The sequence below is a fragment of the Solanum pennellii genome, chromosome 7, assembly GCF_001406875.1.
Source record: "Solanum pennellii chromosome 7, SPENNV200".
In the NCBI taxonomy this organism is placed as follows: domain Eukaryota; kingdom Viridiplantae; phylum Streptophyta; class Magnoliopsida; order Solanales; family Solanaceae; genus Solanum; species Solanum pennellii.
This window is the reverse complement of record NC_028643.1, coordinates 76,739,274-76,764,222: the sequence shown is the minus strand read 5'-3', so window position 1 is coordinate 76,764,222 and position 24,949 is coordinate 76,739,274. Positions and strand designations below refer to the sequence as shown.

The 24,949-nt window shown below is 35.9% G+C and overlaps 3 protein-coding genes across 6 annotated transcripts; 2 read left to right on the top strand and 1 right to left on the bottom strand.

The window, feature by feature from the left end:
- The first annotated feature begins 1,422 nt into the window (after nt 1-1,422).
- Nucleotides 1,423-9,768, top strand: LOC107025952 (probable serine/threonine-protein kinase At1g54610). Of its 2 annotated transcripts, XM_027918300.1 has the most exons (9): nt 2,616-2,752; nt 4,048-4,138; nt 5,049-5,333; nt 5,508-5,825; nt 6,851-7,078; nt 7,350-7,450; nt 7,608-7,722; nt 8,658-9,131; nt 9,219-9,768. In XM_027918300.1, exons 2-9 carry the CDS (start codon nt 4,085-4,087, stop codon nt 9,423-9,425), a joined length of 1,782 nt encoding a protein of 593 aa, XP_027774101.1. In that variant the 5' UTR covers nt 2,616-2,752; nt 4,048-4,084; the 3' UTR covers nt 9,426-9,768. The 2 variants fall into 2 exon arrangements, with proteins under 2 accessions (XP_015082247.1, XP_027774101.1); XM_015226761.2 differs by lacking the exon at nt 4,048-4,138 and having other exon boundaries at nt 1,423-2,752.
- A 2,266-nt stretch (nt 9,769-12,034) lies between these two features.
- On the top strand, nt 12,035-19,681 carry LOC107026003 (protein SPA1-RELATED 4-like). Of its 2 annotated transcripts, none has more exons than XR_001457506.2 (7): nt 12,035-13,569; nt 13,677-13,834; nt 15,340-16,294; nt 16,368-16,560; nt 16,644-16,955; nt 17,267-17,326; nt 19,493-19,655. XR_001457506.2 is itself a non-coding variant. In XM_015226821.2 (7 exons), the coding sequence occupies exons 1-7, from the start codon at nt 12,745-12,747 to the stop codon at nt 19,679-19,681; spliced, it is 2,646 nt and encodes an 881-aa protein (XP_015082307.1). In that variant the 5' UTR covers nt 12,043-12,744. The 2 variants fall into 2 exon arrangements, 1 of the variants encoding a protein (XP_015082307.1); XM_015226821.2 differs by having other exon boundaries at nt 12,043-13,569; nt 16,368-16,514; nt 19,493-19,681.
- A 646-nt stretch (nt 19,682-20,327) lies between these two features.
- Nucleotides 20,328-24,098, bottom strand: LOC107024074 (beta-glucuronosyltransferase GlcAT14B-like). 2 transcript variants are annotated; one of them, XM_015224962.2, is made up of 5 exons: nt 23,888-24,098; nt 22,284-23,023; nt 22,097-22,172; nt 21,887-22,002; nt 20,328-20,948 (listed from the first exon to the last, which is right to left on the bottom strand). In XM_015224962.2, the coding sequence occupies exons 2-5, from the start codon at nt 22,846-22,848 to the stop codon at nt 20,446-20,448; spliced, it is 1,260 nt and encodes a 419-aa protein (XP_015080448.1). In that variant the 5' UTR covers nt 22,849-23,023; nt 23,888-24,098; the 3' UTR covers nt 20,328-20,445. The 2 variants fall into 2 exon arrangements, with proteins under 2 accessions (XP_015080448.1, XP_015080449.1); XM_015224963.2 differs by lacking the exon at nt 23,888-24,098 and adding an exon at nt 23,671-23,824.
- Between the last annotated feature and the right edge of the window lie 851 nt (nt 24,099-24,949).

Here is a 24,949-nt window from a genome sequence, read left to right as displayed (position 1 = left end):
CCCCCACCCCCCCAAAACAAAGCCACAATTACTTTGTGCATAAAACAGAGACAGAAGTAAAAGACTCTTCTACCCCTACGCGCCTTTAGTACCACGCGCCGTCACGACCACAACTGGAGTTTGTACTGCTACAGGTGGCTGCATGGTCCCGCTTATGGACAAAAACTACTAATTATGCTAAAAAATTGGAAAGAAAAATCTACTAATCACATGTGATATATAAATAATTTACAAAAATAAAATAAAATAGATATGAGTACAAAACAAAGTTTTGACTATTGAGGCACTGGTGATTATTTTTATTTGGAAAATTTAAAATTGGAGTCTTATAATGTGATATTTATATTTAAAAGAAATTTTAATATGGACTTTTAAGTATTGATAGAAAATAAATAAAAATATATAGATAATTAAACTAATATTTTACTCCTACATTAATGCTTAATTTTGACTGAATTTGTTAGATACTGAAATATTATTAGTATTATGTTAATTCTGTGTTTTTCAGTGTGATGTTATTTATATCTTTCATTTTGAATAAGAGTGAGTTTAAATTAAGGTGTGTGATTCAATAATTAATGAAGTAAGTTAAAGGATTACGGAAATTCTTATTTAAAGTTCATTCAGAATTAAAATATTAGTTAATTTCGGTAAAAATGTGGCATTAGGACGTAAATCAATTGAAAAATTAGCTCGCGAGGAGAGGATTGTCCAAGTCTATATAAGCAGGCCTTATCTGACACTTGACCTAAACCAATTCCTAAAGTTAGTTCACGGGAAGAGGATTGTAAGTTCACAAAAATAAACACCCAATCAATTCTCCAACCATATGAAACTTTTACTCAATTTAACATTCAAAGATGGACTAAACTCTCATACCGCGTCAAGATACAACAAATGACGTAATTCAACCCTAAAAACTAGCTCACCAGGGAAAGATTGCTGAATTTTCCATATAAACAGACCTCCCATCTATTTTTTTTTCAATGTGGGACATTTACCACTCTAACAGTCCCGTATGCATTTAACATCTTGCCATCTAGAATACTTCACCATCCATTTCAAGTTTGTATCCTCGACAAAAGAGCTAACAAAGGAAATAAGCATAAGAAGAAATCTATTGAATGCGATTTAAGTTTGTACTTTGATTAAAGAGATGACAAAGCAAATCAACGAACAAAAAAGTCTAATTAATACTATTCAAGCTTGTATTACGATTAAAAAGTTCAAAACAAAAAATAAGTAAAGAACGAGTCTACTAAATATGATTCAAATTTATATTCAGATTAAAAAGCTCCAATACTATTCAACTCCGATTAAAAAGTTAAACAGAAGAAAATAAAGTAAAAGAGGGAGTCTACTAAATACAATTCAAGTCTATTTGGAGGTGATTTAGGTGGCATCATCAATAGAGCCAAAATGTAACTTGAAGTAATATAGATAGCTTGAGCTGGCTTCTTCTTTGTTTTGATATGCGCGTGTCTTTCAACTAAACATGTTACTAAGATCTAAGAATGTCACAAACGGAACAGCATCGGTCTTCTAAGCTTCCCTTTTCTCTGTTTTCTCACACACACACACACAGTGGGTACTGTGAAGTGTATTTATTAAAAAAGCTGCTCTTCGGCGGTCAGAATATATAAAATCCCACCTAACAATTGTTTATGTTAAAAAAAAACGCCTTTTTTCCCCCTAAAAGATTAATATTTTATCTCTCTTGTGTGTGTATGTATTGTGTACTCCTGTGAACTCAATCCATCTGTGCCCTAGATCCACAACTATGCTTTCTCCTCCACCCAACTTTATGTACTGCATAGCAGTATTCATTTCTAGCACAACTGTTTTGACTGTTTTGTAGTGGCTGTACATTTTGTACTCTGTGTGTTATATGAACTGTTTTCTTGGTTTTCTGAAGGTTAATGCTCTGTTGAAGTTGGTTTCTTTGATTTTGGTTATGTGGGTGTAGGTTTAATGGTGAAAAGGTGAGATTTTGGGAGGTGGGGTTTGTTTGATTTTTGATAAGATGATAATTGGTTATACTGTCGTAATTGGGGAGTGGTGTTTTCTTGAAAATTTTGAGGGGCATTGGTGAAAAGGAGTGATTTTGGGAGGAGGCGTTTGTTTGATTTTTGATAATTGGGTGTGCATTGGTGAAAAGGTGTGATTTTGGGAGGTGGGTGTAGGTTTATTAGCGAAAAGATGAGATTTTGAGAGGTGGGGTTTGTTTGATCTTGATAATTGGTTGTGCTGTAGTAATTGGTAAGTGTTGTTTTCTTGAAAATGAAGAGTTGTATTAGTGAAAAGGTGTGATTTTGGTAGGTGGGGTTGCATTCTTGGTGCTTTTTAGTTTGGTATTTTTGGGATGGGTTGTGTTTGTGGTAAGCCATCTGCCATTGAAGACAGTAGAGATAGTCCAAGGGAGAGGCTGTCAAGTAAAAGTGCTGCAAGTTTGAGAGGGCCAAGAACTGGTGGTTCATCAAGAAGAGAGGAAGCTTATAGAGTCAAAGATCGTTTGGATAGCATTGATGGGAAGACAATGTTGATTGATAAACAAGTAAATGGTTCAGTAAGACTGCAGACTGAGAATTATGAGAGGAAAAGAGAGAAGCAAGAGTTAATTGGGACATTACCTAAAAGCAGTGAAGGGGAACAGGTTGCTGCTGGATGGCCACCCTGGCTTGCTGCTGTTGCTGGAGAAGCTATCAGAGGATGGGTGCCTAGACGAGCAGATTCCTTTGAGAAATTGGATAAAGTATGCTCCTTTGTTTTGTCTCTTGACTTTTCATTCTACAGTAGAAACTTCAAACATTTCATGATAATGGTCACAAAAATAGTCTCTTTCTCTCTCCCCCACAAAAAGTGAGTCTTTTACTTTCTATGTTCTTGGTAGAAGTTTGGTGATGACTCCTGTGATTTGTCCTTACTAATTCATACTAGTGTTCTGCTTAGTTTTAATAACCAGAAAACCGGTAATGTTTTACTTTAGCATCAAAAGATAGCTCAATTACCCCATCTGTAGCCAATGTAGTCTCTCACATTTGGAGTGTGAACAATATAATGTTGAGACCATGTTAAGAAATGGACATTGGTAGAGGCAGATCCAAGATTTTAGCTCTGTGGGTTCAATCTTTTTAAGGTTCTTAGTTTTGAACCCATGATAGTTTTGAAGTTATAGGCTCATTGCAGTTTTAGTAATTTTTACACATAAATTTACACTCCCTGTTGAAAGTACTGGGTTATGTCAAAGCTCTATCCATCCATAGCCAATGTGGAATTTTGACAAGCACAGAGCTGGAGTTGTAATTTTCTTTGCGTGGTATAGCCAATCACAAGTTTGTGCTGATATAAATCCTAGGGAAATGAGCAAGAAATTGATCTGTTTTCTTTATGTAATAAATCTACTTCTCCAAAGTCAAAACCCCTTTTTACTGGGAGCCAACTGTGGTTTTCCCGCATTTGCCTGCTAGGCTGTTCAAGCCCCAACCTCATAGTTGGAAGCGTAGGCTCTTATAACTGGGCTATGTCTCAGCTTTCAAGGCAAACATTAATTCATTAATGTACTTCATAATGTGAGTTTTTGAAAGCTGGTCCATAATTCAAAAGGAAGTGAAGGGTTGCAGTAGGTTGACATCCATTTTTAAAACTGTCATAATATCATAAATCAAACATTGAATCCATAGGCATATGTTCCTTTAGGCATGCACTGCATTGGCACCCATGTGTAGTTTTGAATTGTCAATGGATGTATTGGAATTTCGCGCAACTATAGCAGAATATACACAATAAATATAGTTGGCCCCATCTAGATTTTGATTGAGACAGAGTTAACTGATTGATTGATTTGTCTCAAATGTCTCTCATTTATATATTAGTGCATGTATTCGTTATGTTTTAATAGGCCTGATTTGGTTTCTCCAATGTTTTGCTACATTTGGCCCAATTTAGAGAACACTGCTATGCAGGTCGGATCCAGATCTTTCAGTTGTTTCAGATTACCATGAAACAACTCACATTTTCACCTTTTTAATTTTAAATATATGGTTTCAGGTTATAAGCGTAGGAAATTGCTACAGTTATTGCCAGAATGCTCTCTACCAGTAACATTCATCTAGTATTCTCACTAAAGTTTGGAGGAGAGGTGTAAAGCTTTGTGTCTTTTCTTATGAACTTTGAACCTTAAAGTCAATTGGTGTTTGTTTGCCCCAGAATTTCCCGTGATTTCGTTATCAAAGAAAAAAAGAGTTCCAGCGATTGGCTGCTGATTTTCCCTTTCGTTGAGGAATGCAAGAAGCTGGCTTTAGCTTTTTATATATGCCAGAGGATTACAAAGAAAATTGACAGTTCTGGATGATGCATATTCTCTGTTACTTTGAATCATGATATCAGTAAAGAATATCTTCTTAAACAAGAAAATATCCTTTTGCTTGTATGTTACATAAAACCACTAAAGCATTGCAAACCAGCACGAATTGCTCCGGTCATGAAGGCCGATGACATGTCTGGAACTTGCTCCTTCTCTAGATTTCTGTACACTTTGATCGGAGTTTTTCCACATGAACTATTGCATGCTCATTTTAGGTGTTGTACTTGTGTTTGGCAAGCTACCCTTATAACTTACAAGTTTAGCTGGTTCCTCAATTATTATAAACCCTGATAGTTCATAGTAATAAATTTGACATCTATTTCACACTCGTGAAATATTTTTCAGCGTGTTGTTATATATGTGAAAACATCACCCTCACCAGACCCCACTTGTGGGATTACACTGTGTATGTTGTGTTGCTGTTGTTGTTGTTGTGTGTTTCTGATATATGCAAACACTGTGATCTACGGGGGCTTGAGAAGGGACAACACTCACACTTCCTGTTCTTCAAGAAAAAAAATTACAACTTCAAAAATATTCGAACATTTGTTTCTTATGATCTTGGGCACAAACAGAAACTTGTTTTCTTGTGGCAACACTAGTATGATCTGTTTACTTCTTGATATACTTGTCGAGTGAATGAGTCTAACTTGCTACTTGGTGTTGTGGCTTCCTTTTTCCATAGATTGGTCAGGGCACCTACAGCAACGTTTACCGTGCTCGTGATCTTGATCAAGGGAAGATCGTTGCATTGAAGAAAGTGAGATTTGATAATCTAGAACCTGAGAGTGTTCGGTTCATGGCTAGGGAGATTCACATATTACGGAGGCTTGATCATCCAAACATAATAAAACTAGAAGGTTTAGTTACTTCTCGGATGTCTTGCAGCCTGTACCTTGTATTTGAGTACATGGAACATGATCTGGCAGGGCTAGCATCACATCCTGGTCTTAAGTTTACGGAGTCACAGGTGCTCATTTGAATTTGCTTGCATTGTCTATCCATTCTATGTCTTGCAAATTACACTAGTCTTTTTATCACCTTTTTTGCAAATTACATAATTCTCATAGTCAGACCTCATAATCCTTTTTCAGGGTTTATTCTGTTTGCTATCTAAATGGAAAATTGTACTTGCCTTTTGTAGGTCAAATGTTACTTGCAACAACTTTTACGGGGACTTGATCATTGTCACAGTCGTGGTGTCTTACATCGTGATATAAAAGGCTCCAACCTTTTAATTGATAATAATGGTGTATTAAAGATTGCTGACTTTGGTCTAGCAAGCTTTTTTGATCCTCGTCAAAGCCAGCCTCTTACTAGCCGTGTAGTGACTCTCTGGTATCGGCCTCCTGAACTGCTACTTGGTGCTACTTACTATGGTACTGCTGTGGATTTATGGAGTGCTGGTTGCATACTAGCAGAACTTTATGCTGGAAAGCCCATAATGCCAGGAAGAACAGAGGTGTGTTCTTTGTTAATCGTTTCTTTTTTATGCTTGTACCCGATTCACTGATTTCAAAATAAAATGTAGCAAGTCCCATGGTTGAATATCATAATGGATAGTGAAGGTTTACTTCATAAGTTATTAGGATCCAAATATATTCAGTCATCAGAGCTCATTGGTTAGATGTGCCAGTGAGACCAAATTGTGGAGTTTGTACCCTGCTTTTTGGTTCTTGATGCTGGCGGTAGATAAGACAATTCTTCGTGAAACCCGTCAATAGATCACACTTCATTTTAGAGAAGGTTCAAACCATTAAATCAATAAGAAGTCATATCAACCCTGTGAATGTTGAAGCATCCTATTAGAGTGTGTTAGTAATCTTTAAATACCCCTTAATTAGAAGTGCTTCAATGATACTATTATGGTAAGATGTGATTTGCCACATTCTTTTGTTCTTAGATGGTATTGTCATGGTTTACTTCAACTTTGAAATGGAAGTAGTCGCTTTGCTGCTTGGTAAAAAAATTAGTAGAGCCGATGGTTAGTAATCTTGCTGTACGCGACAAGTTGTGTGTTGCTCAAGGAATGATTATTTTCATTTTCTTCACTAGATGGTAGATGAAGTCACACTTCGTAGTTCTTGGAATGTGAATGATCTTGATGTTACTTTGGTACTTTAACACAAGGAGTTGCAAAACTGTAATTTTGATGCATCTTTGAAAAGATTCTTCTCATGTTTTTGACCTCTGATACAGTTCTATGCATCCTAGTCAAATGCAATATGGGTTGTAGCATGTGATCTTATATACTTCTTTGTTTGCAACCGTTTACAGATAATTTATCGTGTCATCCTGTTGCATCTTGCAGTCTAATATGATGAATAATCTATGGTGGTTTGAACTTTCTCTGATAGAGAACATTCATTAGTTGTGTCTTTTATTCAATTTGATATTACTGGCTGTTACTTGTCCTATACTTGTATGATTGTCTCTCTATAGAGCTTAACATGTTGATAAATTTGAAGTGCATACTCTGTGGTGTAGGTTGAGCAGCTTCATAAGATTTTCAAACTGTGTGGATCACCTTCTGAAGAATACTGGAGGAAATCGAGGTTGCCGCATGCAACAATATTCAAGCCCCAACAACCTTATAGGCGCTGTGTTGCAGAAACATTTAAAGAGTTCCCTGCACCAGCACTGGCACTTATAGAAACTTTACTCTCCATAGATCCTGCTGATCGTGGGTCCTCAGGCTCTGCCTTGAAGAGTGAGGTATGAATTTTCTTAAAGATAAAAATCTTTCTGTATCACTAGGACATTCACTTTGTCGAAGCTGTAGACTTGCCATCTCTCAAACTATCATTTGTACTCAAACAACCAATTGATGATGGTGCTATCTCATAAAATTTATTACAATCATATGTTTTGTGTTTGTGTTTTATGCTATGGACACTGAATGGCCATGATTAGACACTTTATCAGAATTTTCCTTATGAAACTTGCCTCTTTTTTTTTCCTTACTCAAAAAGCCTGCTTATTTCAGTTCTTTACTACAAAGCCACTTCCTTGTGATCCTTCAAGCTTGCCAAAATATCCTCCGAGCAAAGAATTCGATGCAAAAGTTCGAGATGAAGAAGCCCGAAGGTAAATTAGCAGAAAACATAAATATTATTTGCCTAGCTTCATTGTTTAATGTGCTGCAGAATTGTCAGTTTAAATGGGCATTAAGACGTAATTGATAGTGCTGATAGATCTGCTCTTGTTTATGTCTGATACTCTCACTGCTTTTGTAAATATTTAGGCAAGCGGCTGCTGGAGGTAAGGGTCATAGATATGACCCAGAAAGGAGAGGAACGAGAGAATCGCGTGCAGTTCCTGCACCCGAAGCCAATGCTGAGCTAGTTTCCTCTATGCAGGTAAATTTTCTATCACAGCTTGTTGACATTGATTTGCCCATGGAGTAAATGCACTTTCCGGGTCACTGACTTGAGTAAATCAAATAACCTTGAAATCTTTACTTATGACGCCGTGAAATTACAGCTTCCTCCTTCTCAATTTATGTGGCTGTGTTTGACTGGGAATGGAGTTAAGGAAAAAATGGATTTTTGAAACTTGTGGTCTAAAACAAGACATTGACATTTGTGTGACTTATAACTCTTCATTAAGGATCTAATCGAAGGAGTAAAAGCCTGGATGGCTTGGTAAGCAAAAAATCAGTTATGTTGGTGCCAACTTCAAGTAAAATTGCAGTTTTATGTTAAGTTGTTTCTAAATATTGAAACGGTGCAATTTTGGGGTAGAGACGAAGCAAAAAGGAAGGTGTGCTAATATAAAATGGGACAGTGGGATTGTTGCTATTTCCTTTTCTGGTAGGGTGTCTTGGAAGAGGAGGTTGAGCATATGACATCTACTTATTTAACCTCTAAAATGTGAGAGCATAAAAGTGGACAGTTGCTCAAGTGACCATCGTGAGTACAGTTGCACTCTGACACTGTTAGACGGCAGTATCTGCAGATTTAACTTCTTCAGTGGCCTTTTCCCTCACTCTTTAGCATAACAAAAACTTAAATTCTGTGTTGTTCAGAGGTTAATAGCCCGTCTTTTTCACAAAATATTAAAATAGGTCGCTTGACCAATTCCGTGAATCTGTTGACAGCAATCCAAGTGTTTAAATGTGGACTTCTGTCATGGCTTCGTTCTGAGTTTATGCTCTTTCTTTTTCTTTCTGGTATTCGTGTTATCGATGTCTTGCATTTACCTCATGTTTGCTCGTCCAGACCTTGAAAATACATTTTTTTGTTGATTATATTGTTTTGTTCCATATTCATGTGATGTGGTGCTCTCTACGCAGAAAAGACAAGGTCAATCCAATCCAAAAAGCAGAAGTGAGATGTTCAACTCTCATCCAGAAGAAGTTGCCTCTGGTTTTCCAATTGACCCTCCTAGACCATCTCAAGTCGTCGAAGAAGCAAGTAATGATCCCCACGCGCAGCTTCATAAGCGAGGTTCCCATTCCGGGCCATTGTCTCACCGAGCTGCTTGGGCAAAAGCTGGAAAGAATATGGATGATGCCCAAAAGCTTTCTGTAGCGGACATGTCAGCTATGTCTGGGCTAGTCGCTGCAAGGAGAAGCATGTTCTCTGAAGACCGGCCAGATAAGTCAGGTTCACACAAACAGGAGGTTCCTAAACTCATAGCCAGGTTTCCCGGATCCTATAAAGAGGCTTCACATTCCACAATGAAACAAGAACAGAAAAATCATGCACTTGCTAGCTCACATCATCAAAACGAGGACGGTAGAACCAGCAACAACGATCCCGTTCTTGTAAGAAGCCTATCCACATATTCTGTCTATACATCTGCAAAACTACCATGATCTGATTTACTTACTCACAATCTTTTTTCATGTCAGTTGGGATATGGATCAAAAGGCAACAAAATCCACTACTCTGGACCACTACTAGTTCCATCAGGCAAAATGGATCAAGTGTTGAAAGATCACGATCGCCACATCCAAGAAGCTGTAAGACGAGCACGCTTGGACAAGGCGAAAGCAAAGAAAATTCAGGTTGAAGGCAACAAATTATCAGCCAATTCATTATTTGTTTCTGGCCGTTGAGCTTCAACTGAAGAGAGCGAATCGGCTAAGAACAACTAAAAGAGAATCCAGACTATAGAAAAATCACTAGTTAGTTAGTATTATCATGTAAAATGAGTCAAATTTGAAAAGGGTGAGTTGAGGGAGTTTGTATAGAAGTTGTTTAAGGAAGGATAGCGCGGGGCGTTTTTTTCGCCATTTGTAGAAGAATTTATCTGGAAAAGATCTCCCTTGTTTTCTGCTAATTTAAACAATGTAACTCTCTCTAAACATTGAATCATTCTTGCTGTTCAGGTGACTGTCTTCAGTCTCTGTGCAAGAATGATATGTTCAACAAATCTAAGTAAGTTCAAATAATCTTCTATGTCCAAACATGTCCTATAAGTATTAAAACTTAAAAAGTACATCATTATGGGAAATGGTTAGTTCAAAAAAAGCAATTTATTATAACATCAATCTCGATACAGAGTTGTATTCGTTAAGGAGCCTTTCAGATTTTTCAGCGTGAATTTGAATTTAGTCGGGTGAGAAAAATACAAAAAAGATTATTCCCAACATCTTTTTATAGTATTAAGATCCTAACATTTTAGCTTATCAAATATGCTACATAATGAGAGGTGATATCAACATATCTTATATTTACAAAAGAACAAAACTAGTTTGATGTGTAACATGGAGAAGCTTATCCAAATTAACAACATGTTACAGTTACAAAACCATTGATATATAGGTGGCTACAAATTAGATTATGTTAGGTTATTATGAAGAAAATAAAATGTTAATCAAATTACACCGCCATCGTCACTAACATACTTAGAGTAGTCCCACAGAGTCGGAAAAGGACAGAAATAATGTTTTTAATATATCAGTAACAGTAGAAAATAAGAATGTATTCTATCTAATCACCTTTTTTCAGTTCTTTCTCCGTTAATGTAATTGCAACAACAAATACAAATCAAAGAAGCTGCATGGCTAATAATATACCATTTACCAATCCACAATTATCTGAAAAAGATGAACAATATCAATGGTAACTTACATTTTCCTTTTTAATGTAAATGTAAACATATTCCTGCTTAAAAAATTTACAAAACTAGTATAAACATATTTTACAGTAACGTTTTAGGGTATATTTCATTTTTTAAAAGTTGACGGCGTTAGATTGATTTACGTTATTCACAGTAACGTTTTACTACTAAAACGTTAATCACAGTAACGTTTACGTATATCAACCTAACGCCGTCAGTTTTTAAAAAATAAAATATACCATGAAACGTTACTGAAATACGATTATACTAGTTTTATAAAAATTTTAAAAAACGTATTATTTTAGTAAATTGCTTTATATAATGACTTAATTTGATGAAAAATTCAAAAAAAAATATTCTTATAATCGGTTTTTTTTTTTTTATAGATAATTTAATTAAATATTATTCTTTCAAAACTAAAGCCATTAAGTAGTATAACCATGAAAAAAACTTACACCACCAAATCATTTTAACATAATTGTATTTATAAAATATATTTCTTACTTATAATTTTTGCATGACATGAAAATAAAAAACACGTAATGTAGGATCGAGGAAATATCATTGATAGAGTAAGGCAAAGAAACCTTCCACTTTTTTACGATATTCATATTTATGCTCGATTAAATTTATTCAAGCTTTTAATAAAGACTCGATTTCATATACAGTAAAATTTTAATTCAAGACTTTTTTATTAGATATTTATTCGATCACTTACAAAGATATAATATACAGGAAAATTCAATCCCGAGACTTTTTTATTAGAAATTTATCTGAACTCTTAATAAAGTCGGGATTCAATATACGAAAAAAACTCAAACTCGAGACTTTTATTTGATGAAAGAGTGTTTATCGCGCTAAAAAAAAAAAAGCTCGACTGTATTGGAATTTCACAAATGGAAGAACAAACGTTGAATCTGTATCAGCACAGAAAATCAGCTCAGTTCTTCAGAGTTTCAACTGTATTGTATCGATTTCAAAGTAACCGGGTCGATTCTATAATGCCCTAATTCAACAAATTTTCACATCGTTAGAGCTAAAATGAAATCTGGGTATTGTCTATTAACCTGTCATTTTCATGGAGTTTTGTTAAATTTGAGGTTGAAACTCGAAACCCATTTTTTATTAGTTTGAAAGGGGGTTTAAGTAGTTGAGATTTCAACTCAAAACAAATTCCAAAATGATATTTTTTTTTGTGGCTTCTGAATTGCATGATGTTTTAGGGTTTCCTCGAGTTGGCTGAAAAGTTGAATCTTGAGAATGACGTAAAAGGTGAGCACTTACCCATTTGTTAATTCATTGTATCACTGTGTTTCATAATATTAAATTACTCTATCTTGATTATTTTATGCATGTTTTATACTTTCTAGTAAGATTACAAAGATTTAAGTAATAATTAAACCAGATTATATACCCAAAATAGAAAACTTAGTTGTTAATATCGAGATCCTCTTGAAGATCCTTCTTGTTCATAATAACTCACATGTTGTAAGATATTCTTTTGTGATTAAAATACCATTTTGCCTGTCTGCTTTATTGAAAAAGCTTTGAGGATGTGAATGAGCCACGTACATGGTAAAAAATAGAAGAGGGAACGAGTGGGTTTTAGATAATGAGGAGCTTCCTCTACTGTCCCCACAAGGTATTTTTTTTCTTCAATTTTTAGAGTAATCCAAAAGAGAATTGATTTTTACTCATTTAAAACATCAGGTCTAGAACAACAACTGTATGTATTCTTTTGTGGAAGAAAAAAAACAAGTATAAAAAAAGCTTGTTTTTTTGGGTTCATTTGTGTTGTTGAGGAAAAATACTTTTTTTTTGGCTATATTGTGAGGCTGTGGTGTTTCCTCGGAATAAAGCACACTTTTTGGTTTTGTGCTTTAAAGTTGAAGTATTTGGGGTGAGTGGTTGTTGTTATTTTGTTTGCTCTGGATGAAATAAAAGCTCAGCTTCTCTCCTTGGTAATATCTTTCTCTCTCTCTCATGAAAACGTGTAGCATAGCATGCCCTTGTGCATTTTGACGAGGCATTGGATTCTGTCTGCTGATTCTTTTTGAGTGAGTTTGTCTCTCTTAAGGAAGACCTTAGATTGCTTGTTTGTACTGTTTTTCTTGGTAAATAGGTTGATAACTTGAATAAAATGAAGTTGAGAGACTTCTGAGATGATGGGTTTGGCCTTCCTTTTACTGAAAATGTGTTCTTGATTCGATATGGCTATGGTGAAAGTGAAAGTATGTGCTAGGATTCTAAGAATTTCCCAACTGGTTAATGTTGTGGCCCTTGGGCTGCATACAAGTTATACGTAGATAACAATGGAGGGTTCATCTGAATCTGGTTGGGAGGGATCAGATAGTTATAGGGGTTTGAATTCTTCAGCTCTTGTGGACAGGAATCCTAGATTTCAAACAAGCAGCATTAGGTCCTCCAATGATGTGTTGCATGATTCTGGGTTTGTTCCAGGTAGAAAGGGGAGGGAGAGAATTGAGTTCCCTCCCGCAAATCATCTTAAAGCCCAAGGTGGGGTTGCAGAGGATAGGCTCACTGTGGATCGAGGTGGTCGCGGAACAGACTTTAGTGGTGTTAGTTTGAGGCAGTGGCTGGACAACCCAGAGAGAGCTGTTGATGCTCTTGAATGTCTGCACATATTCACCCAAATTGTGGAGATTGTAAACCTGGCACATTCACAGGGAATAGTTGTTCATAATGCACGACCATCATGTTTTGTCATGTCCTCTTTCAAACGTATTGCATTCATCGAATCTGTATCCTGCTCGGATTCAGGTTCAGATTCATCAGATGATGGTTTAAACAGCCAAAATGTCGAGTTAAAGGATTCATCAACAGTTTTGCCTCATGAACTGGACGGGCTGGGGAGTCAAAGTTCTCAGCTTGAGAAGATTTCTGTAAAAGCTTCAACCGGATTATCTGAAAACTGTTGCTTGCAGTCAAGCTCAGGCCATATGGTTCAGACTTTAGAAGCTAGTATGAATAGACTTGAAGAAGAAAAACAGCACACCTTCCCAATGAAACAAATGTTGCTCATGGAAACCAATTGGTACACTAGTCCAGAAGAAATTGCTGGTGCTCCAAGCTCTTGTGCTTCAGACATTTACCGACTTGGAGTCCTTCTCTTCGAGGTTAGTACTTGTTAGCTAGTATGTTGCTAAAGGGCCTGCTGAGTTATATTTCGCATGACTGCAAAGATGAAACTTAATGTTTTAATGATTATTATAATTTTGAGCAGCTATTCTGCACCTTCAGCTCACCAGAAGAGAAAAGCACAACTATGCATAGTCTGAGACATCGTGTCCTCCCTCCTCAGTTGCTGTTGAAATGGCCAAAAGAAGCTTCATTTTGCTTATGGTTACTGCACCCCGAACCGAGCAATAGGCCAAAAATGGGGTGAGCATTCTTTTTATGCTTCAACCGGATAATTTTTTTTCGTCGCTTTATTCTCCCTCATGGAAAATGGTTCTTTGATTTGTTTGATACCTGGTTGATTTGTTGTCACAGTCTTTTTATACCTACTTTAATCTGTAGCTCATTATGTAATCCTTAGTTTCCCAAGCTGTTATTGGCATATAATGCTCACTACACTGTCAGAGTTTATAGTATACACACTCTCTTGCTGGTAGAGAACTCTTATCTGGAGAAGTCACCAGATGTTGAGTTTTGTGCATGGATGAATAAATCTTATCACAGTAAATAAGGAAAATATAGGAAAGCATGCTTGCCTTTCTTTCAACAGCACTAATTCATTTCTTTTTCCTTTTCTCTCTTTGGTTGATGAGATGACCCAAGGTTACATTTTGGGTGTGCAACTTGTTAGAATAGGAGTAGGAACAAGAATAGTATATAGAATTCTACTTAGAAAAGGATTGTAATGTAGTGACCTAGTTGGAAAAAGAGTCTAATGTAGTGTCTAAAAGTAGGTCTCTATGTAATAATATACACAATTCAATATATTCTCCTATGTTTCTTACACAACTCATTAGGAGTGGTGCGGGGCTTGGTTGCCTCGACAGGCAAAACTGTTAGTTAATTGATCATCAGCTATGCTTCCCTCTTTGCATAATGCTATTTCATGCCTCATCCGTGGCGTCTTGAAACGTCTTATCAGCTTGTTGTTATGGAAATTTGTCCATATTGTTGCTGTTTACCTGCACAATTTGTTTGAACCTTAATTGATCACTGCAAAATGTTTTCCTGCGCTGTGGTAAAAGGAAAAGGAAAAGAATGGGGAAATGGCTCTTAAGACTTAGTGAGAGAGAAATAACTAGAAATGAGCAAAGCTTTGTACTACTTTCCTTATTAGTTGCCATGTTTTCTTCACAATCGTTTTTCCTTTTAATAACTATTTTGATTTGAGTTACAGTTTGTTGCATATATGTGCCAGACTGCTTTGCTTTTGGTTGTTATGTTTCTCCCCAATACCCTTTTTCGTTTTATGACTGCTTTGATTTGCTTGAGCCAAGAGTCTATCGGAAACAACCTCTCTATCTCGGAGAGGTAGTGGCAAGGATTGCATTCCCTCTACCATCCCAGACCCCACTTGGTGGGATTTCACTGGGTATGCTGTTTTTGTTGTGTTACTATTTTGATTTGCTGCACTTGAATTGAGGGTCCTTCAAAAACAACCTCTATGCCTCAACGAGGTAGGGTTAAGGACTACATACACTCTACCTTACCAATTACCATAACTCCACTTGTGGGATTTCACTGGCAGGTTGTTGTTGTTGCATTAAATGGTAGTCTTCACCTGTTGACCAGATTCATTTCAAGCGCCAAATATGATTCACTTGAAGAATCTACTGTCGCTAAAATCTTAGTTCATTTTATTTTTAACTGCAATGTCCCTCTCTCCTCTATTCGTGTTATTCTGATTCTACTTCTCACATCGATGACAGTGACTTGCTAGAAAGCGACTTCCTTAATGCTCCAAGAGATGAGTTTGAAGAACGTGAAGCAGCAATAGAGCTTAGAGAAGAAATAGAGGAGCAAGAGTTATTGCTGGAATTCCTTTTGCTAATTCAACAACGAAAGCTGGAGGCTTTGCACAACTTACGTGAGATTGTATCTTTTTTATCATCTGACATAGAAGAGGTCTCAAAGATGCAGAAGACCCTCAGAGTCGAAAGGGGGGGTTCAAATCAGGAGCCAGTAAAGGATTTAGGTTCGGGAAAGATAAATATTGCTGAAGATGATGATGCTGGGTGCTTTGGATCTAGAAAGAGATTTAGGCCAGGCCTTTCGATACACACAGCTGAGGAATACAATGGCAATCCAGATGAGTCTGAGAAACATGTCGAAAACAAAGGTAGCATTCTGGCAAAAAATTCCCGGTTGATGAAGAACTTCAAGAAATTGGAGGCAGCTTATTTCATGACAAGACGTAGGGTTATCAAACCGACTGGCAAACCACTATATAGACATTCTCAGGCAAGTACGGATTGTAGAACTGCAGTTCTGGCACCTGAAAGAAGTTCATTGAGTAATTTGGCATCAAAAGAGGGGTGCAATGAGGATAGACAGAGTGGATCAATCAGTTCATTCCTGGAGGGACTGTGCAAGTATCTATCTTATAGCAAGCTGGAAGTGAAGGCCGACTTGAAGCAAGGGGATCTTCTAAATTCTTCCAATCTTGTATGTGCTCTAGGCTTTGATCGTGATGGTGAATATTTTGCAACTGCTGGTGTAAATAAGAAGATCAAAGTTTTTGAATATAATTCAATTGTTAATGAGGACCGCGATATCCACTATCCAGTTGTTGAAATGGCTAGTAGATCTAAGCTAAGCAGCATATGTTGGAATGGCTATATCAAAAGCCAGATCGCTTCAAGTAACTTTGAAGGTGTGGTGCAGGTGAGCTATATTCATGATCATGATTGTTTCTGTTTAATTTAATTGGGATGAAGTTTGTTGAATTCTTTTCCAGGTATGGGATGTCACAAGAAGTCAGGTTTTCATGGAAATGAGAGAACATGAAAGGCGTGTCTGGTCTGTTGACTTTTCTGCAGCAGATCCAACCATGTTGGCTAGCGGGAGTGATGATGGTTCTGTCAAACTCTGGAATATCAATCAGGCAATTCTATTTCTGCACTTGGTGGATGTCAGCTTTGAAACTAAACGTACTACTGTCATCTAGTATGTTGATGTGTAGATAAAACCTGTGTGTAATAAGTTGTTTTTCTTAACTGGGTTGGTACTGCAGGGAGTAAGTGTTGGAACCATCAAAACAAAAGCCAACGTCTGCTGCGTTCAGTTCCCCTTTGATTCTGGTCGCTCCCTTGCTTTTGGTTCAGCAGATCACAAGATATATTACTATGATCTACGTAACTCAAAAATGCCTCTATGCACATTAATCGGGCACAACAAGACTGTGAGCTATGTCAAGTTCATAGATTCCACAACGCTTGTGTCTGCATCTACAGATAACACATTAAAACTATGGGATTTGTCAATTTGCACATCCCGGATTCTTGATACGCCTCTTCAGTCATTTACTGGACACATGAATGTAAAGGTATTTCTCTTTATCCATGTCACCTGAAGAAGACAGATTTTCATGTTTCGCTGTACTCTTTGCTTCCTTTTCACGCTCTTTGCTGCAGTTGAAAAGATGGGCTGTCATACAAATTTAAATTTAAATACATACAATTGATAAATGCTTAATGAATCTGTAGCCTTTTAACATAGGAGATCATCCCTGAAATAATTTATCAGAAATGAGATTGAACTTCAGTTGTGGTTAAATGTGCTTTACTGTGAATGAGATAGAACATTATTTATGGTTGAATGTCCTTTGCTTCTGATAAAAGTATTCTTGCATTTCAGAACTTTGTTGGCTTATCTGTATCTGAAGGTTACATTGCTACTGGCTCGGAGACGAATGAGGTATCATTTACTATCGGATATATCACTAATATTACTTGCTTACTAATTCGATTGTAGATGAGCCTTTAGCAATGGTTACATTGTGATGAAAATGTGTGTCGTGTATGCATCGAGGAAAAACTAGTTCCGGATGCTAGTTAAATTAAGCATATACATCTAGGCTGGAAACATGGGGCTGCAATCAATGTTCTATGTTCAAGCTATTTGTCAAAAATATACATTTACATTCTTGTTGTGTCTTGAGCATTTTGGTTGATGCTGTTTGTAAATAATCAAATGAATGACTCACAAACTCTTATTTTATATAAAAGCTGTACCATAATCTTGCTCCACCCTCTTCGTCACAGGCCAGGGCGATTGTTGCTGTTCTCTTTGGAGACACTGGGAATGGATAGAAAAGTATCACATAGATCCACATTGTTGCGCCTTCCCTGCTTCAAAAAATTAATTCTAGTATAGATCCTACTTTAAATCTCGTGTGTCTGTAGAAACTTCTCCATCCTTCTGGTCCTTAGTAACATCACATAGATGCTTTATCTGATTTCTTCCCCATTCTATCCTGTGACCTCCATATTTATCACCAGCACCTATCCTTCACGTTTAATCCTCCTCAAAGTTATGATTATTAGCCTTAGGGCTAGCATCTCTCCCATAGTCCCATGGATAATTCCGTTACTTTTAGGCGTTTTTGCTTTTTTCAGAATAAAACATGGCGTGTGCACTACAGTCTCATAGAAATGTAAGCCTCTCATGTGTAGTTCACAAAACTTATTCTCAGTTATCATTCCGTAACATGGGTAAACTAGATCCCTTTAGGTGTGATTTGGATTTCTTCTGTTTCTCCTTTCCTCTTTTTCACATCATTTGTACTGCCCTTGAAAACCAGTGAGGTATCAAGTTTGAAGGACAGTTCTTCACCTTAAATTGTAGTTTCTAGTTTGTGTTAAAAAAATTCTTCCATTTTTTGTCTTTTCTCATTATGTTCTTAGTTTTTTCTTAAATAAATTGATTAAATAGCCCTTAGCCTTTCTGGGATGTGCTTTTCGGATGAAAGTTCTGACATAATGTACGAAGGATCTAAACATTGTGCCTGAAAAGGTCATGTACATGCGGCAAAATCAGGAACTTTGTGGATAGAATATCTATAAGAGAGCTGAGTACCAGATCATGGTTTACAATAAGAACTAGATACATGGACACTGGTTCATAAGACGAAACATTTTCCCACCTCTAACCCCCCCTAAACAGTAGTACAGAAAGAAAACAAAATCTAAGGACTTACTGCATTTTATCCTTATAGGGGAGGAATGACTTTCTTCCACTTGACATGTACATGCATACATGGGTTTGTGTGTGAACGCACTCATTTCTGTTTGGAAGTTGGGAGAACTTATTGGGAAACAACATCAATCAATCAACTGTGCATCAACACCAAAACTAGTTGGGAGCAGCACTGTTTTCCACAGAAACTATATAAGAAAATGAAGTATTTACGAGAGAGATAATTTGAAGTTTTGAACTCAGTTTGACAAGCAAAGATATATACAATGAGGATCATTTTCGTGTGCTGCCCAATTAGTAATAAGTCTCTGGCCATCACCCCTGATAGTATACATTAATTTTTTAAAAAAATTAACAACATGGATTGTTAAGTGGCCAGTCTTGATGATTAAGCTTTCTTCTTTTTCTGATAGGAGAACATGACACAATTGATTCCAAAAGAAAAGAATTTCCTGCAAAAGTTGCTTCTACGGCCTCTTAGACTGTCCTCTTTCTCCATTAACATGTATTTGGTTACTGCTAATTAGCTGATAGTAACAGTTCCCACATTCACTGCTCATATTTGGTAAACATCAAGAATATGAAAACCTGGGAATAAATAGCACAGAAGAAAACCATAGATAGGACGAGTATTGCAGTGCCTATAGTATAAGATGGTTATGAGAATACTTTAAAAGGGTTGAAATATACCTTGGCAAAGAAAAAGGTGGTGAAGGAACTCCAATAAAATGATTACATATCATTGGTTCAATGCATATCTTGTTTATTCCTATATCCTATCATCCTTCCAAAACAATCTTTATACTTGTATGTATTGTTCTACAAACAGCTACTGCTACGACTTTTTCGTGTTAATGTAATGGTGTGATCTGGGTTGTGTTGCAGGTCTTTGTCTACCACAAAGCTTTTCCTATGCCTGCATTATCATTTAAATTTAATAGCACAGATCCTCTATCTGGTGGTGAAGTGGATGACCAAGCACAGTTCATCTCATCTGTCTGTTGGCGTGATCAGTCCTCTACCTTAGTTGCTGCGAATTCTATGGGAAATATCAAGCTGTTGGAGATGGCTTAATGTGGTCCATGTTCTCCAAATGTTCGTACTTGCCTTCAGGATAAAAAGACGCGAAAGGTAAGGGTTCTGCATTGATGAACAAATGGGTTGCTGTGAAGAGGTCAACTAGATCGGATACCATAGTGAACATGGAGATTGCCATCACCAAGAAACCAAGATTTTTGCTAGTAGTAATCATATAGTGGAAGTAGATTCAACTGGAAATATGAGAACATATATTGGTCTTAGTGTGAAATGCTGTATATAAAAGGGAAAGGATGCAAATATGAATTTCTCTGTATATTCTGTAATTTCCAGAGTTCAAATGAATTTTCTTGAAGGAACTGTGAATGTGATCTCCAGAAAATTCTATGTTTTGGACTATGGAAGCAATTTAGCAGAAAAATACAAGCAGCATTTAGAAATCCATGTGTGTCATATTAGTTCACTCTTGATCTCAATAGTTAAAGTTATATTTTTTACATACCCTGTGTAATCCCACAAGTGGGATCTGAGAGACCTCATCTCATCTCTATCTTTGTGGGTAGGGAGGTTATTCTCGACGAACCAAAATAGTGAAACTTAAATGTGCAGAGAAAACTTAAACAAACAAAGCCACAGATTATTAGGGCAGAAAGGATAAACTTGCACAAAAACAGGAACACAATAGGGTGAAAAAGGATGTGTAAATCTTTATATTACAAAATAATCTGATGTTAATATTATTCTCTGGATCTATAAATGGAACTCTCTAATCCCCTCCCTTTTTTCATGGGAAAGTATAGCTACTTACACTGCTGTTGCCTAGTAGTATTAGTTGACAAAACTAGTTTACCAATAAGACGCCGAAGCCTTTTAGCCCCTGGACCTGGTTTAAGCTTTGCTGGATTTCCAACCTTTAAACAAGAAGGTCTGCTGGTACACCAACCCCCTGGTGTAAAGCTACCATTTTTTCGACGAAGGAGTTCTTTATCAATCTTGTCTAGAACAGGATCATCTCGCTTGAACTTGCGAGCAAATGCAGCACCACTTGCAATCATTCTTGATGTGTCATTTATGTTGAGATTGTGTGGATGTTGTTTTGGAGGGCGATCCCAAGAAATGAAGTGCAAGTCGTGGTTAATAACAGTTGTAGCAAATTCTGGGGCATTGCAAGCTACAGTCTGAAAGTAGCCTTCAGGAGAGGAGACAAAATTTGTGTAGTACATGAGTAAGGTTCTGGGAAGATTATCCCAACCCCATATGCAGTACTCCACAAAAGCACGAGAGAGGATCATCCACGCTGAACCTGTATCAAATTTGTAGCATTTTTCATAACTGCGGAAATAAGAAGATAACCGTATCTATTCTCTACTTGGCTTCTTCACTACTACATTTCCTTTTCATACTGTATTTGATATGCTTTACTTGAGCTGAGGGTCTTTCGAAAAAAAAACTCTCCAACTTCATAAGGTAAGGTGTAAGGCTGTGAACACAACACCCTCCCCATACCCTACTTGATGAATTACACTACTAGGTATGGTGTTGTTGTTGTTAAGAAGATAAACCATATGGTGGATGCATTACACGGAGACTTCACTTCATTATCTATGCAGTTCATGCTGATTCTACGTATTTTCTTCCTAGACCTACCTTATTCTTAGGGTCAAAAGTAATCTATCCATTTCCAAACATGCATAAGATTGACAAATGCTTCACCGTGTTTCTAGAAAAAAAGATTTCAGTGTGGAGAAATACAGCATCAAGTATAAAGACGGTGAATTTCCAACAATATATATCTAAACCAAATCTCTGTGGATTAAGCAATTTTAGCAGGTAACAACAGTAATTGAAACACTTCGCTAACTGGTCCAACTGATGCAAAATGTCATAGTTTCATCTGAAGTTGATACACAAACATGCAGGTTGACAGCGTCCAAAGATTAATAGGAAGATAAACATGAAACGAAAAAAAAACTGAAACATAAGTTTCAAGTGTGTCTTAGCATACGTTCTTTTCAACTCGAGCAGTCTCTAACTGAAAATAATACCACCGTTCAGCTTTTATAGTAGTGACAGATTCACGTCTTAAGGTTTGACACAAAGCCCTTATGGTACAAGCACAAATTTTTACGGGGCCAAAGTAGTATCATGGCATCTTCTATTTGCTTTTGTGGTGAATCAACATCAGTAAACAACTTCAAGGATAGTTAAACAAGTATGTGAATTCAATCATAAAAAACTAACCTGTAAAGAGTTTAAAGGCTGTGGGAAGAGCTCTCTTTGGCGAGACCCAAAATATGTCAGACTTGGTTGTCTTATAGAGACCAGGGTCTATAATAAGCGGCATTGCCCTTTGACCCCTGAACAGAATCAATCCAGTTACACAGAAATTAAACCTCAGTATAATACAGTTTCATTGCACAAAGTGAGAGATAGAGAGAGAGGATAGCATACTCTTTCCAACCCAGCCGGCTACTGTACTCAATGAAATTGTACTCTCGTTTTAAACCGGAAAAAGTATAGAGTAAATCTGCCAAACATTAAAGAAAGAAACATGACATAACTACTCAAGACTGACTTAATACCAAAAAGAAAGTACTGGCTTTTCTGGTAGACAAAGCTAAACAAACAGAGAACTAACCATCTTGAGTCACCAGTGGATAATCAGAAGCACTCAGGTTAATAAACCAATCCCAGTCCGAATACTTCTTCAGGAGAATCGCACAGGCATGAAGAGTGTTAGCAACCATGGTAGGTCCACGGTAGGTCACCATGTTTGCTTTGGTGATCATATGCACATTCCCAACCTGTGCAAAAATGGGTTCTTTCTCCACTCTGGAAGCAAGCTCTAACCTCTCCTGCACAGATGATTCTAGGTCCAGATGAACAACATAATAGTTCCGTGGATGATACAATGCTTGCAACGTTCTCCAAAGCTTTTCCAGATCATTCTTTGATCCAGATACCAAATAAGCAAAACGGGGGACAGGAGGTCTAGCAGGAGGGGGTGGAGCTTGGTTAATTATCGATTCAGCAAAATATGGGTTGGTTTGATTCAGCTTAACATGAGACAAAAAGATTGAGTTGATTGTGTGTAACGAAGTAATAAGGCCCATGTTGAAGGAGGTTACAACAACGAAAAAACACACAATCGCGCTTAAAACCAAAGGAAACAGCCATTTCTTCTCTAAGTTCATTGACTTCATTGCTGAACCTTATCATTTAGTTCAATACCAGCTCAAAAATCACAACTCTCATCTACTCAACATTCCCAACTTAATCGCGCCACAATAGCCCCAACTTAATCGCGCCACAATAGCCCGTTCTTGATTTGCTCTCCAGAACACACACCTATTCAAATGGATTCCTTCAATCTACACTCTGCCAAAATGTTATTTATACAAAAAGTCACCATCTAGAAGCTCAATCCGAAAAATACAACTAGTACTATTAAATTAACAAGATAAAAGATACACTCAAAGACTTCGTAAACAACTAGCTAAGAATTTGGTAGAATGACAAAAACAAGAATGTACATCCAATATATATATATACATAAGCAAGCTAACTTTCAACCATATTATATCTTAATGAGTTTTACATATTTTATTGGAGAACCAATAAGACAAGCAAGAAATTATATTTTTTTAGCAGAATATTACACCAAGTTCATTGAAACCAGAGAGAAGAGTCCAAATAATTGGCAAAAATAGCATCAATCAATCCCCAAACCAAATCAAAATTTAGAATCTCAAATTTTTACCATTCCATAAATGCATATACACCCAAAAAGCCAGCAAACACATAAAAGGCAAAAAAAACCCAGAAAAACAAACAATCACATAAAAAATTCAAAAAATCAAGAAAACCCAGAAATTCATTACCCATTACACAGAAAAACAGTAAAAAACAATCTTTTTCTACAAAATTGAATCAGCCCCTAAAATAGCAAAAAAAAAAAACACAGTAAGCATATAAACATTAAGATACAATTTCAAATCACCCCCAGAAAAATAAAAAAGACTAACCCAGAATTCAACCATTACAGAGACTATTTCCGATAAACCCAGCTCAAGTAAAAACTACTCATCATCAAACATAAATCGAAAAAAAAATTAGAATCAACAGCTAAAATAGAAATACTTGTGTAAGTATATATATAAGCATTACTTCATTAATGGGTATGATTCAAATAAACCCCAAAACAAAAAATTAACAGAGTAAACAATAAGAAAGAAGAAGAACCTTTAAATTTTTTTCGCCAAATAGTTATAGATTCTTGAACAAACTGGTTCATTTGAAAAGCAAAAGAATTAAATATAACAAAAACAGAATCAGTTTTTTTTTCTTTTTTTGAAGAAAATGAAATCAGCTAGAGATAAAAGATAATTTAGTTAGTTAATTAGTAGACATTAATGGAAAAATTATAAAAAAAAAAAAAACAGTAGAAGTTATTAAAGGCAAGAACGTGAAGAACAAAGAGTCTCTCACGTTTCGTTTTTTGGATTATTTTTTTTTTGGAATTTTATGTGTAAATTCCATTTTAGTCTTTTTTATGTTTGAAAATAAGAATGAATTTTTTTTAGACTATCCTGCGGATTATATCGAATTTATTATTGTTATTATTATTATTATTAATTATTTTCCTTTTTAAATTTTTTAACTAAATGAATAGTTCATTAAATATATTTTATATTATTTTTAAAAGTTAAAATTAAAATTTACGTATATTGTATTTTACTTTTTTTGACTTTATTTATAAGATTATATTAAGTATGTAAATTTTTAAAGAATGTAAACTCCAAGTCTTTCTTGAGTTTGACTCGAAAGACATTTTCTGTTGGCTTATGTTAAAGTAAAGTAAAGTATTAAATTATAATTAAATTTTAACTTATATTAAAATATTAAAAAAAAGACAATAAATGTTAAATAAAATGTCAGAGGCTACGTGTAATGTAGGAAGTGGAATTCCTAAGAAAAAGGAAAACAAAAAGTGAAAAAGCAATTACACCTGTCTTCTTTAATCATTATTAAATTCATAATGTTAATCATATATTACTTTGGTTAATTTTTACTTATCACTATTTAATTTGATACGATAATTAAAAAATAATAACATATGTATTTTACTATACTATTTCTATTGATGATGTTTAGTAGAGTATTAGGTCTTAAAATAATTCATAGAATAAGTATTTAATATTAAGAGTAAAATATAGAAAAATAATAATTGTCTTTTAATATGGCAACAAATAAAAATAAAAATTTATTTTAAGAATAAGTGACTAACAAAGTGAACGAAGGTAG